Source organism: Malaclemys terrapin, chromosome 2 (assembly GCF_027887155.1).
Source record: "Malaclemys terrapin pileata isolate rMalTer1 chromosome 2, rMalTer1.hap1, whole genome shotgun sequence".
In the NCBI taxonomy this organism is placed as follows: Eukaryota; Metazoa; Chordata; order Testudines; family Emydidae; genus Malaclemys; species Malaclemys terrapin.
In genome coordinates, this window is record NC_071506.1 from 245235250 (window position 1) to 245258088 (window position 22839).

The 22839-nt window shown below is 46.7% G+C and overlaps 1 protein-coding gene across 2 annotated transcripts in view; it reads right to left on the reverse strand.

The window, feature by feature from the left end:
• The window catches only part of RUNDC3B (RUN domain containing 3B), a 160736-nt gene that overhangs the window by 73820 nt on the left and 64077 nt on the right, over positions 1-22839 (reverse strand). Inside the window, exons 6-7 of one of the 2 annotated variants that reach the window (XM_054016712.1) lie at positions 10380-10460; positions 8508-8676 (exon numbers count right to left, since the gene is read on the reverse strand). In XM_054016712.1, the coding sequence (XP_053872687.1) occupies positions 8508-8676; positions 10380-10460 (250 nt within the window). The remainder of the gene's footprint in view (positions 1-8507; positions 8677-10379; positions 10461-22839) is intronic. The other variant, XM_054016713.1, reaches the window with a different exon arrangement.

A 22839-nucleotide genomic window follows, 5' to 3' on the forward strand; every position in this document is an offset into this window, starting at 1 on the left:
TCTGTCATGGCCATGTTGGAGCTATAAGGATGATATAAGGTCCCTCTGAACCTTGTGGAGTACTCAAAACAGAAGGGAGAAGAGAAGGAAGGCATAGAGCAGTAGTGCAACCCATGTGATGAGGAATGCGTCTCCCATAAATCCATCTCCCAGTCCCGCTCTCGAGCAGAATTGAAGGCATCAGGCATTTTGTGGTGTGGCAAAAAGATCTATATTGGAGTATCCCCAGTAGTTTAAGATAAGCTAAAGGATTCAAGTATTCAGTTCCCACTTGTGATCATAGGAGAATCTCCTGCTCAATCTTCTCGTAGAATAGGTTTATGAGAGGGGTCCCTGAAGAGGGACAGGGAAGGAGTGTGGCGGAGCACGATAGATAGGAAAGGGATAGACTATCCTTCCCTGATGATCTCTAGAACCCACTTGTCCAAGGTAATTAGTCTCCATGATGGAAAGAATGGAGCTAATTGGTCACCAAACTGGTGGGATGTCGAAGGTGGTTGGTAGTACTGGAACAGGGGAGACTTCTTGGGGCCTTGACCACACCTTCAAAATTTTTGGTTGGCTGGAGGTTCATGAGAGGTAGCTCCTTAAAGAGTAGCCTATATTTTGTATGGGACTTTTGTCGGTGCTGAGAGTCATAGTGCCGCTGAGGAGTGTACTGCGGTGGTCAGGAGCGGGAGTCTCTTTGGTGCTGGTGTGTAAATGCAGAGGGAGCAGACATTAACTCAGGAGTCTTTAAGGGAGTGTAGGGAATCATCCCTACGCTCCACAAATAGTTTGGGACCTTCACAGGGTAAGTTTTCAATTGTGGTTTGTAGCACCTTAGGAAAGGCTGAGAGGTGCAGCCACGACACATGCCTCATGAATATGGCAGTTGCAATGGAACAGGCCACGGTATCCGCAGAGTCTAATGAGGCTTGTTGGGCTGTATGGGCCAGATATAAGCGCCTGGAATTGTTTTATGTCTCAGGATGGTTATGGCAGGATTCCTCTATTTCGGAGTAGTTGAGGTAGTTGTACTTAAGCATAAAAGCCTCGTAATTAGATATTCGCAACTGGAACGTGGCAGATGAATGAGTCTTGTGTCTGAATAAAGCTAAGCCTTTCTAGTCTCTGTCCTGATGGGAAGATCGAGATTGATATTGTCATCCTCTCTCTCACACCGCATTAACTACTATAGAATTTGGGGTGTGATGCGAGAAAAGAAATTCTACATTTTTGTCTGCCCGTTTGCAGGTCGGAAGGATGGACACTGGGGTCTGCCAGAGCACTTTCATGGGATTGAGAAAAGCCTCGTGGATATGGCAATTTTGGAGGAAGAAGATGGGTGCAGGATATCGAGCAATTCATGCTACTGATTTTCACTTCCTCCAAAAGGAATCTGGAGGGAGTCAGCAATCCTGTGGAATAATTCTTGAAAGTGCCTGCAGTCATCAGCAGCAGGAGGTGGGGGCATGATGAGGCTATCAGGGGAAGAAGAAGAAAAATGTAGTGTTGGTGAAGCTTCCTCCTCCTGTTCTTCTGCCTCACCCAGTACCGGGGGAGGTTCAATCTCTGGTGGGCAAGAGACCGATGGAGAAGAGAAAAGTGTAGGTCTCCGGCTTTGCTCCATGGGAGGCTTCCTGAATTGCACCATGTACATAGCCCAAGGGTGCCAATATGGCCACTGCCGAGGGAGTGGAACATGTGGTTGCATCCACAGTGGTCCATACCAGGATTGTGGTCTAGATGTGTAGATGAAGTCATTAGAGCCTGTCTCGAATAAGAGAGCAGGATGGAGCACTCTTCCTCATCACTGGGGAAGAGGTGCCATCCTCGGTGGGGGGGTGAGGGTGAGGAGGGAGGAATGTTATGAGTCCAGAGAGAAGGGTGGAAGTGGGGGAGGTTGTGTGTGAGCAGAGGTGACTCAGTCATGTCAGATACAAGCAGATCTTTAGGGTATCTGAATTTCTGGCGAGGAGGGAGGAGCATCATCCATACCGGTGCATGACTTGGTGCCGAGGGAGAGGTGCATTCTCTTGAACAGCCCGCAGGTGGAGCTGAAGACTTGGTCAGTGCTGAGGACTTGGTCAGTTCCGGCAGTTTCAGTGATGCTGAGGATTTGCTCTGTACCAAAGGCTTTGGAAGTGCCGAAAAGGACACCGGTGCCATGATTTTGTTGGTGCCGTAGCTCCCAAAGTCAGTCTGCCTCGGTCTCCAGAGCCGAGAGATGGTATATATATGTCCCACTCAGCTCGAGAATGGAAAGGTGCACATGTGCTAATAGGCAGTGATGAAGAAGATCTGGCGTAGGCAGTGCTGCTGCACCTACAGTGGAGCACCCATAAGGATATCACTCAAAGAAGAGCTTAGAAACATGCATAGAATAAGCCTTTCCAAGTGTAGAGAATAATGTTTACTTTCTCAATTAAATAGAGCTAGAGGAAGCTAGCAAAGAAATATCTGAAGAACAGCATGTAAGAAAAGCGGGAGTGCTGTGCTTTTCTTGCAGCTTACATGCAAACATGATAACTGGATGTATAAACAGAGGAATTAATTACAAAGCAAGAGAGATACAGACCCCATAGACATGATTTTAAAGTGTAGTGTCTAGTTTTGGTTATCACAATTTAAGAAGAAAGTAACCAGGGTAATCTGAGACAGCAAACAGAACAGACTACCCAGCAACACTGAGAGACTAATAATTCTATATTTATGTTAAAAAAGTTAACACAATATTTTTCTTGATGTAATGTAGATGAATAGCTAAAAACCTGAGAGATCTAAAGTAGTAAAAATAATGTAGCAGTTCGAAATTGGTTTGCCAAACATTTTGGAACGCCACCACCACACAAATTTTACAAAAGAAAAAAACGTCAAAAAGCAGAGAGAATGAATGCACATTGTGCCTAGTTTCTCTATGAGGGTATGTCCACAGTGGAGCTGGCAGTGTAATTTCCAGGTCAAAAGGACACACCTTCATTGGCTCTGATCAAGTTAGCACTCTAAAAATAGACATGTGGCAACCTCGAGTACCTACTTAGGGTTTCAGATGGGATAATATTCAGGGTAGCTAGCCCATCCTGCAACTCATGCTGCCACAACCACACTTCTGTTTTTAGTGCACTACCTCCACTGGAGCTAACAAAGGTATGTTTACCTAAACTGGAAATTATACTTCCAGCTCCTGTGAAGACAGCCCTGACACTGATTGGCTATGTCTACACTACTACTTTTGTCAGTATAACTTATGTCACTCAGGGGTGTGAAAAAAAACCCAATGCTGAGCAACGTAAGTTGCATTGACAGAAGCACCAGTGTGGACAGTGCTATGTTGCTGGGAGAGCAATATTTTTGGTCAGAAAAAAAAATTCCACTGTTGTAACTAACAGTCATAGCAAAGATGAGCCACTAGTATAAACAAAAGTACTGTGTTAGGGTAGATCTGCACTTTGAGCTGGAGATGTAAATTCCAGCTCAAGGAGATGTACCTGTGATAGCTAAGATTGAGCTAGTGTCATAGGTGCCAACTTCCCCGCTTTCCTGTAGGTACTCCATCCCCTTTTGCCCCCATCCCCACCCCACCCCTTCCATGAGGCTCCGCCCCACCTCTTCCACCCCTACCCCACCCCGATTCCAACCCCTTCCCCAAAGTCCCTGCCCCAACTACACCCCCTCCCTGCCCCTATTCCAACTCCTTCCCCAAATCCCCACCTCCTCCCCTCAGTACATACACATTCAAGATGCTAGACACATACTTAGGGCAGCTAGTCCTTTCCACCACTGCTGTACTCTGTTTTTGGCCACTCACTCAATCAGATCTAGTGCAGGTATGTCTCCTTAAGCTGCAAATTACACCTCCAGCTCAAAGTGTAGACATATCCCTAATGCCAGGCTACATGATATTTTAGGGTACTTCTACACTGCAGCTGGGGGGTGTAATTCCCACTTGGGTAGACATGTATGCACTAGTTCCATCAAGCTAACTTGCTAAAAATAGCAATGTTGCCACAGCAGCACAGGCTAGCTACCCAAGTACATACCTAGGATCTCAGACAAGAGTATACCCAGGAAGCTAGCCAGAGCTGCCACTTGTGCCACAGCCACAATGCTATTTTTAGTGTGCTAATTTAATCAGAACTAGAAAGTGTAGAACTGGAAATTATACCTCCCAGCTGCAGTGTAGATGCACCCTTAGAACTGCTCTGATCAGTGCTAGGTATCATGGTGTTAAACACTGTGGGGCCTACAGGAGCTCTAGTTATCCTAATGGTATCATCATTGCTACGAGTGGTGGAGTTGGACTGGTGTTAGCAATGGTGGGAAATTTCAGGGGGATAGAGGGAAACAGCAAAGACGTAGCCAAACAGACTCATAGAATATCAGGGTTGGAAGAGACCTCAGGAGGTCATCTAGTCCAACCCCTGCTCAAAGCAGGACCAATCCCCAGACAGATTTTTACCCCAGAACCCTAAGTGGCCCCCTCAAGGATTGAACTCTCAACCCTGGGTTTAGCGGGTTAATGCTCAAACCACTGAGCTATCCCTCCCCCGAACTAGTGCTCCAGGTGAGGTTTGAACTCACTATCTCAGCATCACTTCACTGCTCTATAAGTACTGTGCGCGGACCCATTGCACCACTGGAGCCCAGTTTCACTTAATCTTTTTATTCTATATAGCTTGCCCCTTTTCAACCCATGATTCTACTTCCTTTTGAAAGCAGGGGCAAGGGACTCTGCACTGGAGTAGAACATTCAGTCCCAGCTGCTAGGCTGGGACTCTGCCATTTGGAATATAAACATCCACCTTTATCCCTCTCCTTTTCATCCACTAAGGGAGTGCTTAGTGGAGCAGGTATAGCCCTATGGTTTTCCTTCCCCAGACTATCCACACTCCACCCACCCAATTTTATTATTGCCCATACTTTACTTTTCTGGGGTTTTATTTAAAAATTTGGCATTAAATATTCTATTAAACAAAGCCATTAAGCAGAATCTTTTATAACATAGTAGGTCTCCCTGGGATGGGGTGGCTAACCCTCACTGGCAAAAAGGGGTTAAAAGCAGCCCTAGTAAGGCTGCGCTGGAGGCAGCCAATCAGAGGAAAGCTGAGAGGAGCAGCCAATCAGGGCCAAGTAGGCCTATATAAAAAACGAGCTGCAAGGCAGAGGAAGGCAGGTTTCTGCTGGGAGCACAGGGAGGAAGGACTGTGTCCCTGAAGGGCCAAGAGAACTGCCAGCACTCTGGACAGAGCAGTGCTGCAAACAAGGGCGGAGGAAGCCAGAGACAGGTCCTGGCTGACTGCCTGGGGGCTGCAGACTGAGGCCCTGATACAAAGGTAAAGAAGGTGGCGGAGCCACGCGGGAAGTGGCTAGACCGTGGACTGCAGTTTGCCACTGGCGGGAAGTGGCTGAACAGTGGACTGCAGGTCCCCCGGCAGGGGGGAGCACAGTGTGTGGCATGGCCGGAGGGCTGTGTCGCTGAAGAGTGCGCCGCAGTCCTTGGAGAGACGTGGGCCAAGAGCGGGAGTCACGGTGGCAATGCACCACCTGAAGGGGGCGCACTCAACTGCAGAGCTAATTCCCAAGACAGGATGAAGAGGCACCAGAGTGGTAAGCGAACCTCGTTACACCCCCTTTATGCATTCCTCCTCTTTTTCCTTCACTCCTTCTTAATTTTTCTTTGTGTCTCACATCAGCTTTAATTTTATTTCCATCTGTCTGTCCCACTATTTCACTTTCCTCTTTTTTCTGGGTTTTGTTACTTCAAACACTCTCTCCCACCTTCAATCCCTCTCTTTCTTTTTTTTTTTTTTTAAAGCCACCAACACTTACACTCACCCCCCCCCCCCACACACACACACACTTTTTGTCCCTTTTCTCTGTTCCAATGTGTTACTGCCCAGTTTTTGAGGGTAGCATTCTGTGTTAGAAATAGGGCTGAAATATTATGCTATAAAATGGGTTGGACATAAGCTATACTAGCAAACCACCTGAAGATGCTTCAAACCTTTGGCATTAAGTCTTGTTTTTGAAAAGCTGCCTAATTCTGGTACTTTTATGGCCTTCTTCATAGTATTTGAGTGACTCCAAATATTTTGTCCCTCACTTCCCTTCCACACCTCTTCTCTCTCTAACCCTCTCCAGTTTGAAGGAGAAATAGCTTGATTAGTTTATATATTTGTTGTTGTTTATGTATATGTGAGAGAGTGAAAGTGTCTGTTGTGCATCTGAGGCAAAGTTAAGTCAAAGAAATTAGTTTTGCGTTTCTCTCTCTAAGTGATTAGTTTGATAGTCATTCTTATCTCCTGCAGAAGTAAGTTCCATAGTCTAGGTCCAGCTTTTGTGAAAGTTCTATCTCCAACACTCTCAAGCCTCCCTGACTAGTCAACACTAATTGTTCTGGTGGAATGTAGCCATCAGATGAAGAGGACAAAGGGTTATGAAACCGGGAACTCTCAGATAGCTAGGCCAGTCCCAAGACATGCAGCTATACCAGTTATAACCAATAGCTTATATGCGCTCTACGGGCTAGAGATGGAAACTGGGAGCCAGACATTCTGCATTAGATTTTCAGATCTGCCATCAATTCACTGTAATATTTTAGATCACTACGCAAGAGGATAAATGGACACAAGTCAGATATCAGGAATGGCAATATACAAAAACCTGTAGGAGAACACTTCAACCTCCCTGGCCACACAATAGCAGATGTAAAGGTAGCCATCTTACAGCAAAAAAAGCTTCAGGACCAGACTCCAAAGAGAAACTGCTGAGCTCCAGTTCATTTGCAAATTTGACACCATCAGATCAGGATTAAACAAAGACTGAGAATGGCTATCCAACTACAGAAACAGTTTCTCCTCCCTTGGTGTTCACACCTCAACTGCTAGCAGAGCACCTCACCCTCCCTGACTGAACTAACCTCGTTATCTCCACACTGATATATACCTGCCTCTGGAGATTTCCATTACTTGCATCTGAAGAAGTGAGGTTCTTACCCACGAAAGCTTATGCTCCCAGTACTTCTGTTAGTCTCAAAGGTGCCACAGGACCCTCTGTTGCTTTTTACAGATTCAGACTAACACGGCTACCCCTCTGATACCTGTAATATTTTGGACAATTGAGTTAACAGTGCCTCAGTTTATCCACCAATAAAGTGCATATAGTAAATTCCTACTTATTGTACCACATTGGGGTATCATAGGGCCTATTTTAAAGTAATTTGAAATCTTCTAATTAAAAGGGGCTATATAAGTGCTAAGTATTATTATTTATTCTGTCTAGATATTAAGAGACCTCATGTAAATTATCAGATTCAATAGTGACAGGGCACACATCAGTACTTAGATATATGGAAGCTGAAGAACACACAAAGTAGTGTTACCCTGTTTGGCCTGAGCAGCTAGCGAAAAATTCAGGGTCTTGCAGGTTGCTCCAGGTAGGAGGAGAAACTGATGATATCAGGAATCTTTGATACCTGGAGGAGGAAGCTAGACATGGAGGTGCTCTGCAACTGTGAGGCCTATTTCCAATCCATCTTGAAGTCACATCGCCAGGCAGAGTTCCTCTGAGCTGTGTCCACTGCCTCCCTGGTACCTTCAAGGACCAGTGGGTACTGTCCAGGGTTCTCTGCTCAGCGGCCTCTTCTGGATCCCTAATTTTATCCTTGTGACCTTCACTTCTGTCCCTATTTTTTTCATTTGTCATCCCCCCAAATTAGTTGATGCCTGGGTCCAATAGCTCTTCCCCTTAAGCTGAGGGGGGAGGCCATTAGTAATGGGTAGGCCCACACCTGCCCATCCCCAGTGCTTCAATAGGTACCTTTGATGCAATCTTGTTTATTTACAAGAAATATACAAAGTCCTGTATCAGAGTGGTAGCTGTCAGTCTGGATCTGTAAAAAGCAACGGAGAGTCCTGTGGCACCTTTAAGACTAACAGATGTATTGGAGCATAAGCTTTCGTGGGTGAATACCCACTTCTTCAGATGCGTGTCTGCACGTCATGTCATGCGTCTGATGAAGTGGGTATTCACCCACGAAAGCTTATGCGCGGATACAAAGTCCTGTTTTCATTGAACACAGAGGAGCCAAGACTCAGGAGAGAGTTTCATTTCTTACAGCCCCAAGCCTCTTTTAGCCAGCTTGTCCAGACTGCATGTGTTTTCTAAACCTGTTCCTGTATGGTTCTGCTTCTCTCTCCACACTCCCCACCCAAGCCCTCCATTCACATAAGTTCAAATTCCTGGGTGGACTCACATATGCTTGTTTTAGGTTAGGAGCTACTACAAAAGGAGTATAACTGTTTCTTACAGCCATCTTAAATAAAGTGTGGCAGTCCAACCCACCAACTTCAATGACATTTAACCTGACCCACAATAATAGCTATATTTGTTATGTTTTGACAAACATATATTACTAGAAGAATACCTGTTTACAGGATCCTATGTCTTTTCAGTGACAATAATATTGGACATAAAATACACATTAGTTCAGTCACCCTCACCCCTCCACAAACTGATTTTTTTACCTTCTGCTCCAAGGTGAGTCGATACTTCTGTTCTACCCTTTTGCATTTGTTGTACCAACTGTTTTCATCCATGATGAAAGGAGGTCCAATATTTTCCGGAGTACTGCTTTCACTGCCGCTACTTCCGAGAGTCCTTAGCTCTTCTTCATCACTGCTGATGCTATCAGAACTGAAGGACCAAATTTATAAACCAAATGAAAATTACAGTTAACTGATACAAAACCTGCCTTGAAACTGAAGCACTGCTACTCTTAAAACATGAAATGCAAAGCCTTCTTTAAAAATAAATAAATAAATCAGTAATGGAATAGCTGTAGGATTAAACATTACAACTACAGTTTACAAGATAGTCATTACTTGCTCAGCAAACACAAAGCTATTTCACAACCACCGAAAGTAATGCCAGGAATCTGTGTCTGCGAAGTCATCAGCTATGTAAGGCAGCACAAAAAGGAAGATCTTGCTATGTTAAATTGGAGAGGTGGCCATTAACTCAGAAAGGTAAGAATTTTAGCTTATCCCTTTACCTTTTTCCTTGTTACTAAGTTTTCTGCTGCATCATCAAGAACTTTTAGCTAGTTTTCAGTTGTGAGAGTTCTGCATAATTCACTTATTTTTCATGTTTCTTCTAGAAGTATTTAGCATTGATTCTCTTCAAATACGCTATTTAAAACAGTTCAAGAGTACACCAACAGTGAAGGTACTATAACACACTCGTTACTTATGGATCTTTTAGTCCTCATTATCAAGGTTCAACATAAAAGAGTTTGAATCACTGCCCTAGTACCTATGGGGTCTAATTTGTTTTAATTTTAAGACAAATCAGGGAATCAGCCCTGCTGTGACAAATATGGGTGTCCATTAAAGCTTTTAGACTGTTCAGGGTCACCACTGTACTGATATAGACACAGGGTTTTCAATAAGCTTTGTGTGCACACTAAAGAAATGCTCACATTCTATTACTGATTTGGGTCAAAAATATTTTTGTAGTGTTGTAGTTAACTTAAATTGAACTTTGCAATTAGGCAATTAAAAAAAAGCTAATGAGATCTGCATCTCTAGAGAAGAATTAGAATTTTCATTTTTCAGCCATGTGTCTTAGCGACAGTACATCAAATGTTTCATGGGAGGACATCTTAATTCCCGCCCGCTTTTCAAAACAGTTAAATCTAGCAACAAAATCTATAGCAGTATTTCCATGCTCTTTTGAGGTGTTGAGTGGGGCTACTGATGGCCTCACTGTTCTCAGTCAGATACAGATATTAACTAAATGTTCTTTGTCAAAAAGGATCATTATGCTAAACCATATAGTTAAAAATTGGTTGAAGAGACCCAGGTATTATACAGGTAACCACAGGATATTTTTGAAGGGCTAAATACTAATACCACATATAGACAGACTTTACAAGATGCAACAGAAGTCAACAAGATATAGGTGCAGATGTGATTTTTCTCACCTTTATACGAACAATGCCATTAACTATGTGAAAAAAAAAAAGTACACATAGGAAGGAAAATGTAATTGGCATATCTTCCTACAGAAAAAAAGCATTGATTACAGCTGCTCTACAATCTGATATTAGCTCTAATTAAAAAGTCTAAGATTCAGTGATAAAAGTAATTTCTCTCTTTAAAATTAGCATAAGTATTAAACACCTGAGTATAGACTAAAATTTCAGCATGACTGCTCACAGCTCATAAGTCACGCAGTATTACAGCAATAAAAAGCTAAGCATCCCATGCTGGTCACCAAGTGCAGAATGTCACAACATACTGAAAGCCAAATAAACTTCAAAAAGGTAAGTAAAAGGCAAAATATCCAACTACCAAGTGAAGCTGAAAAATAAGATGAAGTTTCAAAATGAAAAGTACCTTTGGGTGAACTTCAGATAGGGTGTATAATCTATTACAGCTGGAAAGTTGCCATCCAATCCCTCTCCCTTCAAGCAGAAACTGACATAATACAGAGAATCAGTAACCACGTTACACCAAGAAAATGAAATGGCAGTGGCACAGTTCAATCTTAATAAGATATAATTTGATCTTCTTTACCAACAAAATCAAAGTATTATTAAAAAAAAAGATTGTGGGGTACAGTTTTCAGTTACTGAAATACCATCACATATCCTGAATCTAGTTTGTTACAGTTAAATTACCAACTAATTTATTTAAAAAGTGAAAAGTCATTGCTTCCGTTTTAGAATGATGTAATTTTTATACATATCCACATTATTCAAGGGGAAAGGGGAGTATGTTCTTAGTTTGCCTTTTCTCAAAGGTTTTGAAGAGCTGCCCATTGTGCATGGAAAGTTGGAGAAAGACATTCCTTTAGATACAATTCTGTTTATATATTGCTGCATTTTCTGCACATTAAAACTATTGAGATTACAAATTCCCAAAGCATGCTCAGCTCTTTCTAGTCATATAGGAACAATCAATCACCACCCTCATGGGTTTGCTACCTTAAGTCCTGATTTCGCAAATGTTTACATAGATACTTGCCCTGATTGTAATGGAACTACTCACATGCATAAAAGCAAGCATGTGTGTAAGTGGTTGCTAGTTCCAGGCCTAAAAGACCAGATAAATGGATGGAGAAAAGGGTGTACATATAAGGGAAGTGATCAGAGCAACTGGCACACACCTTATTAATTCTGCTTTTTAAATTCTTTATTTTTTACTGTGAGGGTGCAGATGGAGGGGGGGGAATAGCATGAAGGGGAGTGCTACTAGGAACAAGGCAAAAGAAAGAAGAGGAAAAAAGCTTCACAGGAGAAGAAAGGGTTGAGAAATTGAGGTTTACTACAGATATTTGGAAGAAAAAGTTTGCAAAGAGTTAACCTACTCGTTCTGCTTATTCAGAACAAAGACGAGTGAGTTATAACATCACAACCAATTACTGCAATAACTTTTTTTTTTTTTTTTTTTTTTTACTTCAAGTGAGGAGTTGCAGGAACAGATGAACATTTTGGAAACCAACATACTAACATTCAGAAATGTCCCTATGTATCCATATAGTTTTCTAAAACTCAAATATAAAGATCACAACATAGATTAGAGATAGAGAAGATTAAACATGGTTCTGATCTAAAATTAAGGTTTAATTACAATAAAAAACGGTTACTCACCTTTTAACTGTTGTTCTTAGAGATGTGTTGCTCATATCCATTCCAATTAGGTGTGCGCGCGCCACGTGTATGATCGTTGGAGAAATTTTCTACCCTAGCAACACCCGATGGGTCAGCTGTGGAGCCCCCTGGAGTGGCGCCTTCATGGCACTGGATATATACCCCAGCCGACCCAGCACCCCCTCAGTTCCTTCTTGCCGGCTACTCCGACAGTGGGGAAGGGGGGGGCGGGTTTGGAATGGATATGAGCTACATATCTCGAAGAACAACAGTTACAAAGGTGAGTAACCATTTTTTCTTCTTCGAGTGCTTGCTCATATCGATTCCAATTAGGTGACTACCAAGCCTTACCTAGGCGGTGGGGTCGGAGTGAGACATCGCTGTGTGCAAAACCACTGATCCGAATGCAGCATCGTCTCTGGACTGCTGTACCAGCACATAGTGAGCGGCGAAGGTGTGGACCGACGACCAAACCGCAGCTCTACAAATGTCCTGGATTGGGACTCGAGCCAGGAAGGCAGTCGAGGAGGCTTGGGCCCTCGCAGAGTGGGCGGTGAGGCGCGGCGTCGGGGCACCGGCCAGGTCGTAGCAAGCACGAATGCAGGACGTGATCCAAGAGGAGAGACGTGAAGAGACCAGTAAGCCTTTCATCCGGTCGGCCACTGCAACGAAGAGTTGCGTCGTCTCCCTAAACTGCTTCGTACGCTCAATATAGAAAGCCAGGGCCCTGCGTACGTCCAAGGAATGCAGACGCTGGTCTTGACGGGTGGCGTGTGGCTTAGGATGGAAGACCGGGAGAAATATATCCTGGTTCACATGAAAAGCTGAAACTACATTGGGAAGAAAGGCAGGGTGGGGGCGGAGCTGCACCTTGGTCTTTATGGAAAACTGCATACGGAGGCTCAGACGTGAGCCCCCTGATTTCAGAGACACACCTTGCTGAAGTGATGGCAACAAGGAAGGCTGTCTTCCAAGATAGATACAGGAGGAGCGAGCAGGTAGCCAATGGCTCGAACGGAGGGCCCTGTGAGCTTGGAGAGAACCAGGTTAAGATCCCACGCGGGAATGGGTTGGCGTTGCAGTGGGTACAGCCGGTCTAAGCCCTTGAGGAATCTGACGACCATCGGCTTAGAGAAGACCGAGGAAGCAAGTTCTCCTGGGTGGAACGCCGATATAGTGGCCAGGTGAACCCTGACTGAAGATATCGCCAAGCCTGCTGCTTCAGGGATAGGAGATATTAGAGTATAAAAGAAATAGATGCCTGCAAGGGGGGCGTGGCCCACTGCTCGCACCAACAGGAGAACCGTTTCCACTTGGTTAAGTAAGTGGTCCGTGTAGAGGGCTTTCTACTTCCCAGCAGAATCTGTTGAACAGGATGTGAGCATCGTAGCTCTGTACAATTCAGCCATGGAGCATACACGCTGTAAGATGGAGCGATTGTAGATCGGGGTGACAGAGTCGGACGTGGTCCTGAGAGATCAAGTCTGGGCACAAGGGGAGCGTGATCGGAGTTTGTACCGATAGCTCCAGAAGCGTGGTGTACCAGTGTTGTCTCAGCCAAGCTGGAGCGACTAGAATCATACAAGCCTTGTCTCTGCGTAGCTTGAGCAGTACCCTGTGGACCAGTGGAAATGGAGGGAAAGCGTAGAACAGTTGGTCTTTCCACGTTAGAAGGAAAGCGTCCGACAGAGAGCCCGGAGATTGCCCTTGGAGGGAGCAGAACACGTGGCACTTCCTGTTGGCTCGTGATGCGAACAGGTCGACTGGGGAAATCCCCACCTCTGGAAGATGGAATGGATGATGTCTGGGCGAATCGACGACTCATGCGTCTGGAAGGATCTGCTGAGACGGTCCGCTAGAGTGTTCTGGACTCCAGGGAGGAACGATGCCATGAGATGTATCAAGTGGGCAATGCAGAATTCCCACAAGCAAATGGCCTCTTGGCATAGGAGAGACGACCGGGCTCCTCCTTGCTTGTTGATGTAGAACATGGCCGTGGTGTTGTCTGTGAGGACTGACACGCAACGGCTATGCAGGAGACCGAGAAATACCTGACAGGCTAGATGCACCACCAACAGCTCTCGAACATTGATGTGCAGAGCTAGCTGGGATGCGGTCCACAGGCCCTGGGTATGGTGCTCTCCGAGGTGAGCGCCCCAACCTAGAGATGAAGCGTCCGTGACCAGGTGCAGGGAGGGTTGTGGGGTGTGAAACGGCATTTCTGCGCAAACTGCCTTGTGATCCAGCCACCAGGTGAGAGAGGCCAAGACAGAGTTCGGAATCGTGACACCATGTTCAGATTGTGCCGATAAGGGTGGTACACTGACGATATCCAGGCCTGAAGTTGGAGAAACTGAAGTCTGGCATGCCTGGTTACGTAAGTACAAGAGGCCATGTGACCCAACAGGCCGAGGCACGTCTTTATTGTGGTAATTGGGAAGACCTGGAGCCCTCGGATGATGTTTGTGATGGTGTGAAACCGAGCATCTGGCAGAAGAGCTCGGGCGAGTCTGGAGTCTAAGACTGCCCCGATAAACTATTCTCTGGGTTGGCTCCAGAGTGGACTTCTCTTTGTTGAGTAGAATGCCTAACTCGTGGAATGTTTGTAGTATTATCTGGACATGAGCTTGAACTTGCTCCCTGGTGCGGCTGCGCACCAGCCAGTCGTCTAGATACGGGAACACCTGTATCCTTTGCCGACGAAGGTATGCTGCCACGACAGCCATACATTTGGTGAACGCTCTCGGAGCCGCGGACAAGCCGAAGGGAAGGACAGCAAATTGGTAGTGCACATTGTTTACTACAAATTGAAGGAAGCGCCTGTGTGGGGGGTAGATTGCTATGTGAAAATATGCGTCCTTCATGTCGAGGGCGGCGTACCAGTCTCTAGGATCCAGGGAAGGGATGATGGTCCCCAAGGAGACCATGCGGAACTTCAACTTTACTATGAATTTGTTGAGTCCGCGTAAGTCTAAAATGGGACACAGACCCCTTTTGCTTTGGGGATCAGGAAGTAGCGGGAGTAGAACCTCTACCCCTTAACTCTGGGGGAACCTCCTCTATGGCTCCCATATAGAGAAGGCCAAAAACCTCCTGCGTAAGGAGATGCTCGTGAGAAGGGTCCCTGAAGAGGGATGGGGAGGGGAGGTGGGAAACGAAGCAAACTGGAGAGCGTATCCCCTCTCCACTGTGTGAAGGACCCAACGGTCCAAGGTTATAAGGGACCAAGCACAGTGGAAACGAGAGAGGCGATCCCTAAAGGAAGGAAATGAATCCTGGGTAGTAGCTGGCGCGCCGTCCTCGAGCGCACCTTCAAAAAGTTTTGTCTAGGACCCGACGGTGGCCTAGAAGGGCCCTGGTTCTGACCGGGTTGAGGGCCGGTCGACCTTCGTCTACCACCTCGTCCCCGCCTTCTGGCGAAGTCCTGTCTCGGACGAGGGGGGGGAGGGAAGAACCTTTACGGCTAGGGCCTAAAGGGCCTGCTCTGGGGTCCTGGGACATGCATCCCCAGGGAGCGCATGATGGTTCTCGAGTCCGTGAGGCTCTGCAACTGAGAGTCCATCTTGTCCGAAAACAACCCCGACCCTCAAACAGTAGATCCTGCAGCGTCTGCTGCAGTTCTGGCAGTAAGCCCGAAACCTGGAGCCAGGAGACGCGTCGCATGGCTATGCCAGATGCTAGTGTCTTAGCGTCCGAGTCCGCTATGTCCATGAAGGCTTGTAAGGAGGTCCTAGCCACCTTCTTACCTTCCTCCACTAAGGCCCCGAACTCCTCTCTTGAGTCCTGGGGAACCAACTCTTTGAATTTACCCATGGAGTTCCATGAGTTGTAACTGTAGCAGCTCAAGAGCGCCTTTTGGTTCGCGGCTCTGAGCTGCAAACCCCCCACCGAGTACACTTTACGCCTGAACAAATCGAAGCGTTTAGCGTCCTTCAATTTGGGCGCTGCCGCCTGCTGGCCATGACGCTCTCTTGCGTTCACAGAGGACACGACCAGTGAACATGGTGGAGGGTGCGTATATAAGTATTCATGGTCCTTGGAGGGGACGAAGTACTTTCTTTCTACCCCTCTGGCAGTGGGTGGAATGGAGGCAGGGGTTTGCCATATGGTATTGGCATTAGCCTGAATCGTACGGATCAGTGGTAACGCCACCCGGGATGGGGCATCAGCGGACAGGATGCTCACCACTGAGTCCTGTACCTCTACTATCTCCTCTGCCTGGAGGTCCATGTTACGTGCCACCCTACGTAATAGGTCTTGGTGGGCACGAAGATCTATTGGGGGCGGGCCTGAGGCTGTTGTGCCCGCCACCACCTCATCCAGGGAAAATGAGAAGGATGCCTCCGGGGGTAAGGGATCCAAATGAGGGTCCGGGTCTAAGGGACCCTAATGCGGAGGATCTCCTGCCCCAGGGTCTGGGGCCTGTGGTGTAGGCACTGGAGCCTCCATGCCCCCTGGGGGAGGACTGGAGATGGTGGCCTCCGGGACTCTGGGCTCGGAGTGTGTCGAGCGAAAGGCCGATGGAGGAGCCCCTTGCGCCTGATGATATGCCCACGGGGTCCAGAAAGACCAATGCGTAGGGTCCTGCGCAGGGTCTTCTGCCCCCTCCTGCCAATGACCCAAGTCAGCGGCAGCCTGACCCTGAGCAGGGTATGCTGATCGAGAAGCCCCGTCGGATGAGCGAGACGCTGATCTCGAGGGCCAGGGCAGTGCCGAACGTGGCTGCATTGGCTCGGTCCGGTACAGTGCCGATCGGTGCTGGTCCATAGGCGAACTGTCCCTGCGCAGTGCCGGTGAGAGGTACCGTGATCGAGATCAGTGCCGCTGGCCATGTCAGTGCCGAGATCTGGATCTGGACCGAGATGAAGATGACCGCCTGTAGACGCGGTGCCGGGAGCAGCCCCTCGAACTGGAGCAGCGCTCGTACCGATGCCGAGAACTACGCCTAGACTCCGATCGGTACCGATGGTCCTGAAGGTGCAGAGACATAGATCGGTGCCATGAAGAAGACCTAGGCCACGAGTACAACCGGTGCCGGGGTAAAGGTCAGCGCCGGGATTGCGAGTGGCATCGGGACCTGCTCCAAGACTGGGAGCGGTGCCGCGAGTCCACGCTTGGAGATGGCGGGCGTACCAGGGCAGGCTTGCCCCTGGATTGCACAGTCCGAAGAGCAGGCGGTGCCGTGGGCTGGGACGGTGCCGGCTCCGTGAGGACGATGAGGTCTTTTGCTGTTGCGAAGGTCTCCGGAGTAGACGGGAGACAGGGCTCCACCACCGAACGAGGCGGTGAGTCAGTCCGCACCGGACTCAACGGCCCTACCCCCGGTGCCGGAGTCAACGGTGTTGAAGATATCTGCGCCTTCTGGTGCTCTAGTGGCGGACGCGGCTCTACCACCGGTGCCTGTAGGACAGCGGCATCCTGTGTCTTGCAGGGTCTTTTATGTCCCGGAGACAGGGAACGGCGCCGAGGACGCGGTGTTGAGGGAGGACGGTGCCGTGAGGCCTTATCCGCATCTGCTCGCGGTGTAGTACCGGTAGGTGCCGCAGGGGCGCTGTGCACCGAGGCGCTCGGTGCCGGAACTTGGCGTGCCGAGGGACGATATGGGCTAAGTGCCGCCTCCATGAGGAGCTGCTCGAGTCTAAAGTCCTGCTCCTTTTTGGTCCTGGGTTTGAAAGCCTTACAGATTTTGCACTTATCTGTCTGGTGAGACTCTCCTAAGCACTTCAAACAGAAGTTGTGTGGATCCCCTGTTGGCATAGGCTTAGCACAGGACACGCACAGCTTAAAGCCAGGAGCCTTGGGCATGAACCCGGCTATGCGCCGGGGAAAAAGGGGGGAGAAATAGCCCCCTTAACCCCCGCTAACTATTTACAACTATTTAAAATAGTGAACTATTAACAACGACTAGTCTAAAGAATATAACTACAACTATAACTACAACTATAAGAACTAACAGGTTAAGCTAGGGAGAGTGGGGAACAGCTATGCCGCACTCCACAGTTCCAACGACCGTCAGGGGCGGTAAGAAGGAACTGAGGGGGCGCTGGGTCGGCTGGGGTATATATCCAGCGCCATTAAGGCGCCACTCCAGGGGGCTCCACAGCCAACCCATCGGGTGTTGCTAGGGTAGAAAATTTCTCCAACGATCGTGCACATGGCACGCGCACACCTAATTGGAATTGATATGAGCAAGCACTCGAAGAAGAACAATAGATTCACAAGGTTTCCAAGAGGCTCAAATACAATTTTTTCATTCCGCCTCTCCCTCCCGCACCAAACACCAAAATATACACTTTCTAAAAATTGCTCCTCAGAGGGAGACCGTTCCTGCAGTCAATTTAGAAGCTTATTTTTGTTAAAGAAATTCCTTTCTTATCAAATTAAAAAACTGTTCTGAAGAAATAGTCAAAGTGAGTTTTTCCAAAAGTCTTAAACCTTTAAATATTTTTAAATGGCTAAAAATATTCAAACTTGCAGTAAGGAGAGGTATGGGGATGCAACATGGAGCACAAATACATTTTCCATGTCATACAAACCATTATACAGACAAGTCTAGCTAAAAACAATACAGAAATCTAATGTATGGTACACCTTGCAAACTGGTTCGCCCAATGTCTGGAGCAAAGGCACTCAGACAAAGCTGAAAAAACTAGCTCGGAGTGACAGTTGCCTCTTTGTTGCTACTGAAAGTGTAATAGTAAAATGATGATGATGTAAGGTAAGATCAGCTATGGTATCTCAATGTAGGGGCAGATGTTCTTCCCTCAGCAGAAGGAATTAACTTAAGGAACTGGGCAGTAGACCATGTATTCCTTTAGCTTCTCCAGTGGTTCATCTGTTCGATTGCTGAATAGATTCTCCCCTTCAAAGGGAAAGTCCTCTATTCTGAACCTGTTTCACTGGGAAGAGCAGATCTTAACCCGCTATGTCTTCTTAAGCTAATAATAGATGCTGTCGCTTTAGTCAAAGAGCATCAAATGATACTCAGACAGTGGTCCCCAAACTTTTTACCTCGCGCCCCCTCCTTACTCCTGTCCGCACCCCCAAGAGGTGGGAGCAGGGCCATGACTCCAGGAGTGGGGATAAGGACGGGGTAAGGGGGCCGGCAGCTGGGGCCCCGGGTCAGTGGCGCTGCAACTCACTTTTAATAGTGGGGGTGCTGAAAGCCAACCCCTTTACCCCTGTCCGCCCCCACCCCAGAGCTGGGGCTGGGAGCAGGGCTGTGTCTCTGGGAGGGGAGGGGGAAAATCAGACAGGGGTAAGGGGGTTGAGACTGGGGCCACAGCCAGGACCCGGGGCCGGCAGCTTGGACCCCGCGTAAAACCTACACCCCCTTACCTCTAGTTCCCATGCCTATGCCTGGGCCACCCCACCCCCCAAATGTTCCTCTGCACCCCCCAGGGAAGCACACCCCACAGATTGTTGACCTCTGCTCTAAGAGCATGTTTCACGATGTTCTGTCCGCCAGTTAAAATATTCACCAGTTTATACTCATCGTCTGATAGCACTTGAATAAAGATGGCCATCTTTTCTTGTAGGTGAAACTGATAACAGGACATAAAACTCAGAGAAGATGAAGAAAAAACCTTTTGTCCTAAAGTATAGAATCTTTACCCTCCTTGGCAAATAACATGGAATGTGCTATCTGTCGATAGCCACTGTTACTACTAACAAGTTAGGGTTGGGCTGCAAGTAGTGAAAATAACAACAACTCCTCATAGGACAGGTGGTATAAAACTTAGCAGCTTTTTTAAAAAAATGGGCTAATAAGCTGGAGTAGACCAAACAGATTTGGCCATGACAACAGCCCGTCCAATATGGATAAAGAAATTCTGGTCTGTGAAGGGGCTCTCAAAATGTCAAAAACTGGATGGGAGAATTCTTTCATTGCCACAGAAGGTAATTTTAGATCTACCAATTCACAAAACTGTGGGGCATCCTCAGAGGAAGACAAAGCAGAAGCGATGCCCACATTCTGACCCGAAGAGTCCGGCTCTGTTACTAGCTGCTACTAGTCCATCTGTGGGGATAATTCTTCTTCCTCTTCAGATAAAGAGCCTGGTACCATCATCAGATATTCTTCACTGAAGTCAGGAGATGGAGACAGATCCAGAAAGCTCAAATCTATTATACAGATCCTTTCTTGATCTTTAGCAGGAGAATGATTCATATGCCAAATAGTAGCTGGGAGACTCCATAAATCCCCTTGATGTATACCAACAGAACCATGCAGCTTAAGGAGCCCATTGTTGCCAGTACCCACCCTCAGGTACCATTTTATAATCAAGGGTTAAGGAGGATTAAAGGTTCAATATCCAGGTGTATATCTTGCTCCTACAGAATGAAACATAGGGAATGCGTCAGGTTGTTTAGGTGTATCCTACTCCTCTTCCAAATGTGGATCCAATCTCAGATCCATAGCCAAGAAGTTCGGAGAACTACCAGAACCAGAATGTGATGCATAATAAATGGTGTTAGAGAAGCTGAGGGACTTGGAGACAGAAGAGAAAATTCTGGAGAGAAACTAGGTATTTCCTCCATTCTACGACCCCGAACACAGACATGTGAAGGGGCTTTTCCTCTCTCCCAACCCTGAAGGTATCTCTTGTAGATCTGTTGCCCAATCTGGTTGTAGAGCCGTATGGCAAATTTTGACTAAGACAGTAATTCTGTCTGGTTCCGATGACTCCCCTGTTGCCAATTCTGGTCAGGTCTTTGCCATTGTCTTTAGATCCGTAGGAACCCTCAAATCCAGTAACAGAATGTTCTGTCTAGATTTTTCCTTTTGGATTGTTATCTTCAGTCTGGGAACTGATGTGGATGAATCCAGGTCTGATGGATCCAATGAATCACTCATCTGGGATCCAGCCCTGTTAACACTGGATGCTCTTTTCCGATTTAGTTGGGGATTGGTCCTGATTTAGTTGGGGATTGGTCCTGCTTTGAGCAGGGGGTTGGACTAGATGACCTCCTGAGGTCCCTTCCAACCCTGATATTCTATGATTCTATACATCTTACTCAGAGCTGCAACCGATGCATCTGGTGGCCTTTCAGGTGGCCTTGACTTTGGAGTGTCTGAAGCCAGTGCTGACAGAAGCTTAAGAGCTTTTAGTTTCATCAGATCCAATGTCCTGTGTACCACGAGCACTGCTGGCCTTGGGGTTACCTCTGGTGCTGATTTCTTCATAGGTACATTAGTCCTAGTAGGTGCCAAACTCAGAGATGACACAGGTCTCTTCACTCGTATTACACGCTCTTGGTTGTATCAGATACAATAGACTTTGCTGCTATTGCTTTCACAAGAAAATGTTACTCACCTTGTGCAGTGACTGTGGTTCTTTGAGATGTGTGTCCCTATGGGTGCTCCACTTTTGGTGTTTTTGCGCCCCCTGCACCTCAGATCAGATTTTAGGTAGCAATGTCCGTTTGGTCCACACATGTGCTCTCCCAGTTCCATGCCCTGCATCAGGACTATATAGCTCTGCGCAGGCAAACTGCCCTCAGTTCCTTCTCTACCGCAGAGCTTATTGGTAAGAACTCCAAAGCAGAGGGTAGGACGACAGATAGTGGAGCACCCATAGGGACACACACCTCAAAAGAACCACAGTTACTACATAAGTAATCTTTTCTTCTTCTTGGAGCAGTGTTTTTATGGGTGCTCCACTTTAGGTGACTCTACAACAATACCTCTAAGGGAGGGGTGGGGCTTCAGAGTCAAGTCTAGAACTGAGGATAAGACAGTGGAGCCAAATATGGCATTGGATGCTGAGTCGTGGATGAGTGGATAATGTTCAGCAAATGTATGAGCAGTTGTCCAATTTGCTGCTTTCCATATTTCTGTGACCAGAATGTTTCTGAGGAAGGCTATGGAAGTGGAGCAAAATCTCATGGAGTGAAAACAATGAGGAGTCCTTGTGGCACCTTAGAGACTAACAAATTTATTTGGGCATAAGCTTTCATGGGCTATAACCCACTTCATCTGTGTATGCCTAAATAAATTTGTTAGTCTCTAAGGTGCCACAAAGACTCCTCGTTGGTTTTTACTGATACAGATTAACACGGCTATCCCTCTGAAACCTGTCATCATGGAGTGAGTTCATACTCTAGAAGGAGGTTGAAGATTGAGAGAATGAAAGCAATAGGTAATGCAGTCCGATATCCATCTAGAGAGTCTTTGTTTAGAGACTGAGGATCCTTTGATCTGTCTGCAATGGAGAGAAATAGTTTGGAAGATTTCCTGAAGGGCTTAGTCCTATCTAAATAGAAGGCTAGTGCTCTCCTGACATAGTGTGTGAAATGTCGCCTCCCTTTGTCCTGGTGCAGTTTTGGAAAGAAAACTGGGAGGTGGATAAGTTGGTTTATATGGAATTACGAAGATATTTTCAGTATGAACTTGGGGTGTGGTCATAGTGTAACCTTGTCTTTGAAAAAGACTGTAAATGAGGGGTACATGAGAGCCCCTCTCAGAGGACATAAAGGCTACTAGGAATGCAGTTTTCACAGAGGTGTAGAAGAGTGCAGGTGGCCATGGATTCAAAGGGAGGCCTTGAAAGGCAACTGAGGACAAGGATGAAGTTCTAGGCTGGTGTAGAGCATCTGACTTGTGGGAAGAGGTTACCCTTGAGAAACCTTCTTATTGTAGGATGAGTGAAAACAGAATAACTGTCTATTTTATGATAAAAGGCGGTGATGGCTACAAGAAGTACCTTTGAGATTAGAGATAATCCTGACATTTTTAGTTCTAGGATGGAATCTAGCACAAGCAGTAGCAGAGGGGATGTAGGAATAATTGTCTCAAGTCACAGCAGAGTTGGAATCTCTTCCACTTTTGAATATATGTGTGATGAATAGTTTGTTTCCTGCTACGTAACAGCACCACCTTTACATCCTCAGAGCAGGTCATTTCCAAGCCTTCAAAACCATCAAGGAGTCATGCCTTGAGCCAGAGAGCCTGTAGATTGGGGAGATGGACCTCAACAGCACCCTGATTGTACTTTGCCATAAGAGCTTGGTAATTGGCGATCCTACATTGTAGGGTCACTGATGAATATGATTTTAGTCCAAATAATTCAGGTTTCAAATCCTTGTGACCAGGTGTCGATTTAGCTTGGCGCTGCCTGCCACATTCATGTACAGGGTCAACAACAATGGAGTTCAGGGATGAGTGCGAAAATAAAAAGTCCAAAGTCTTTAGAGAGAACATA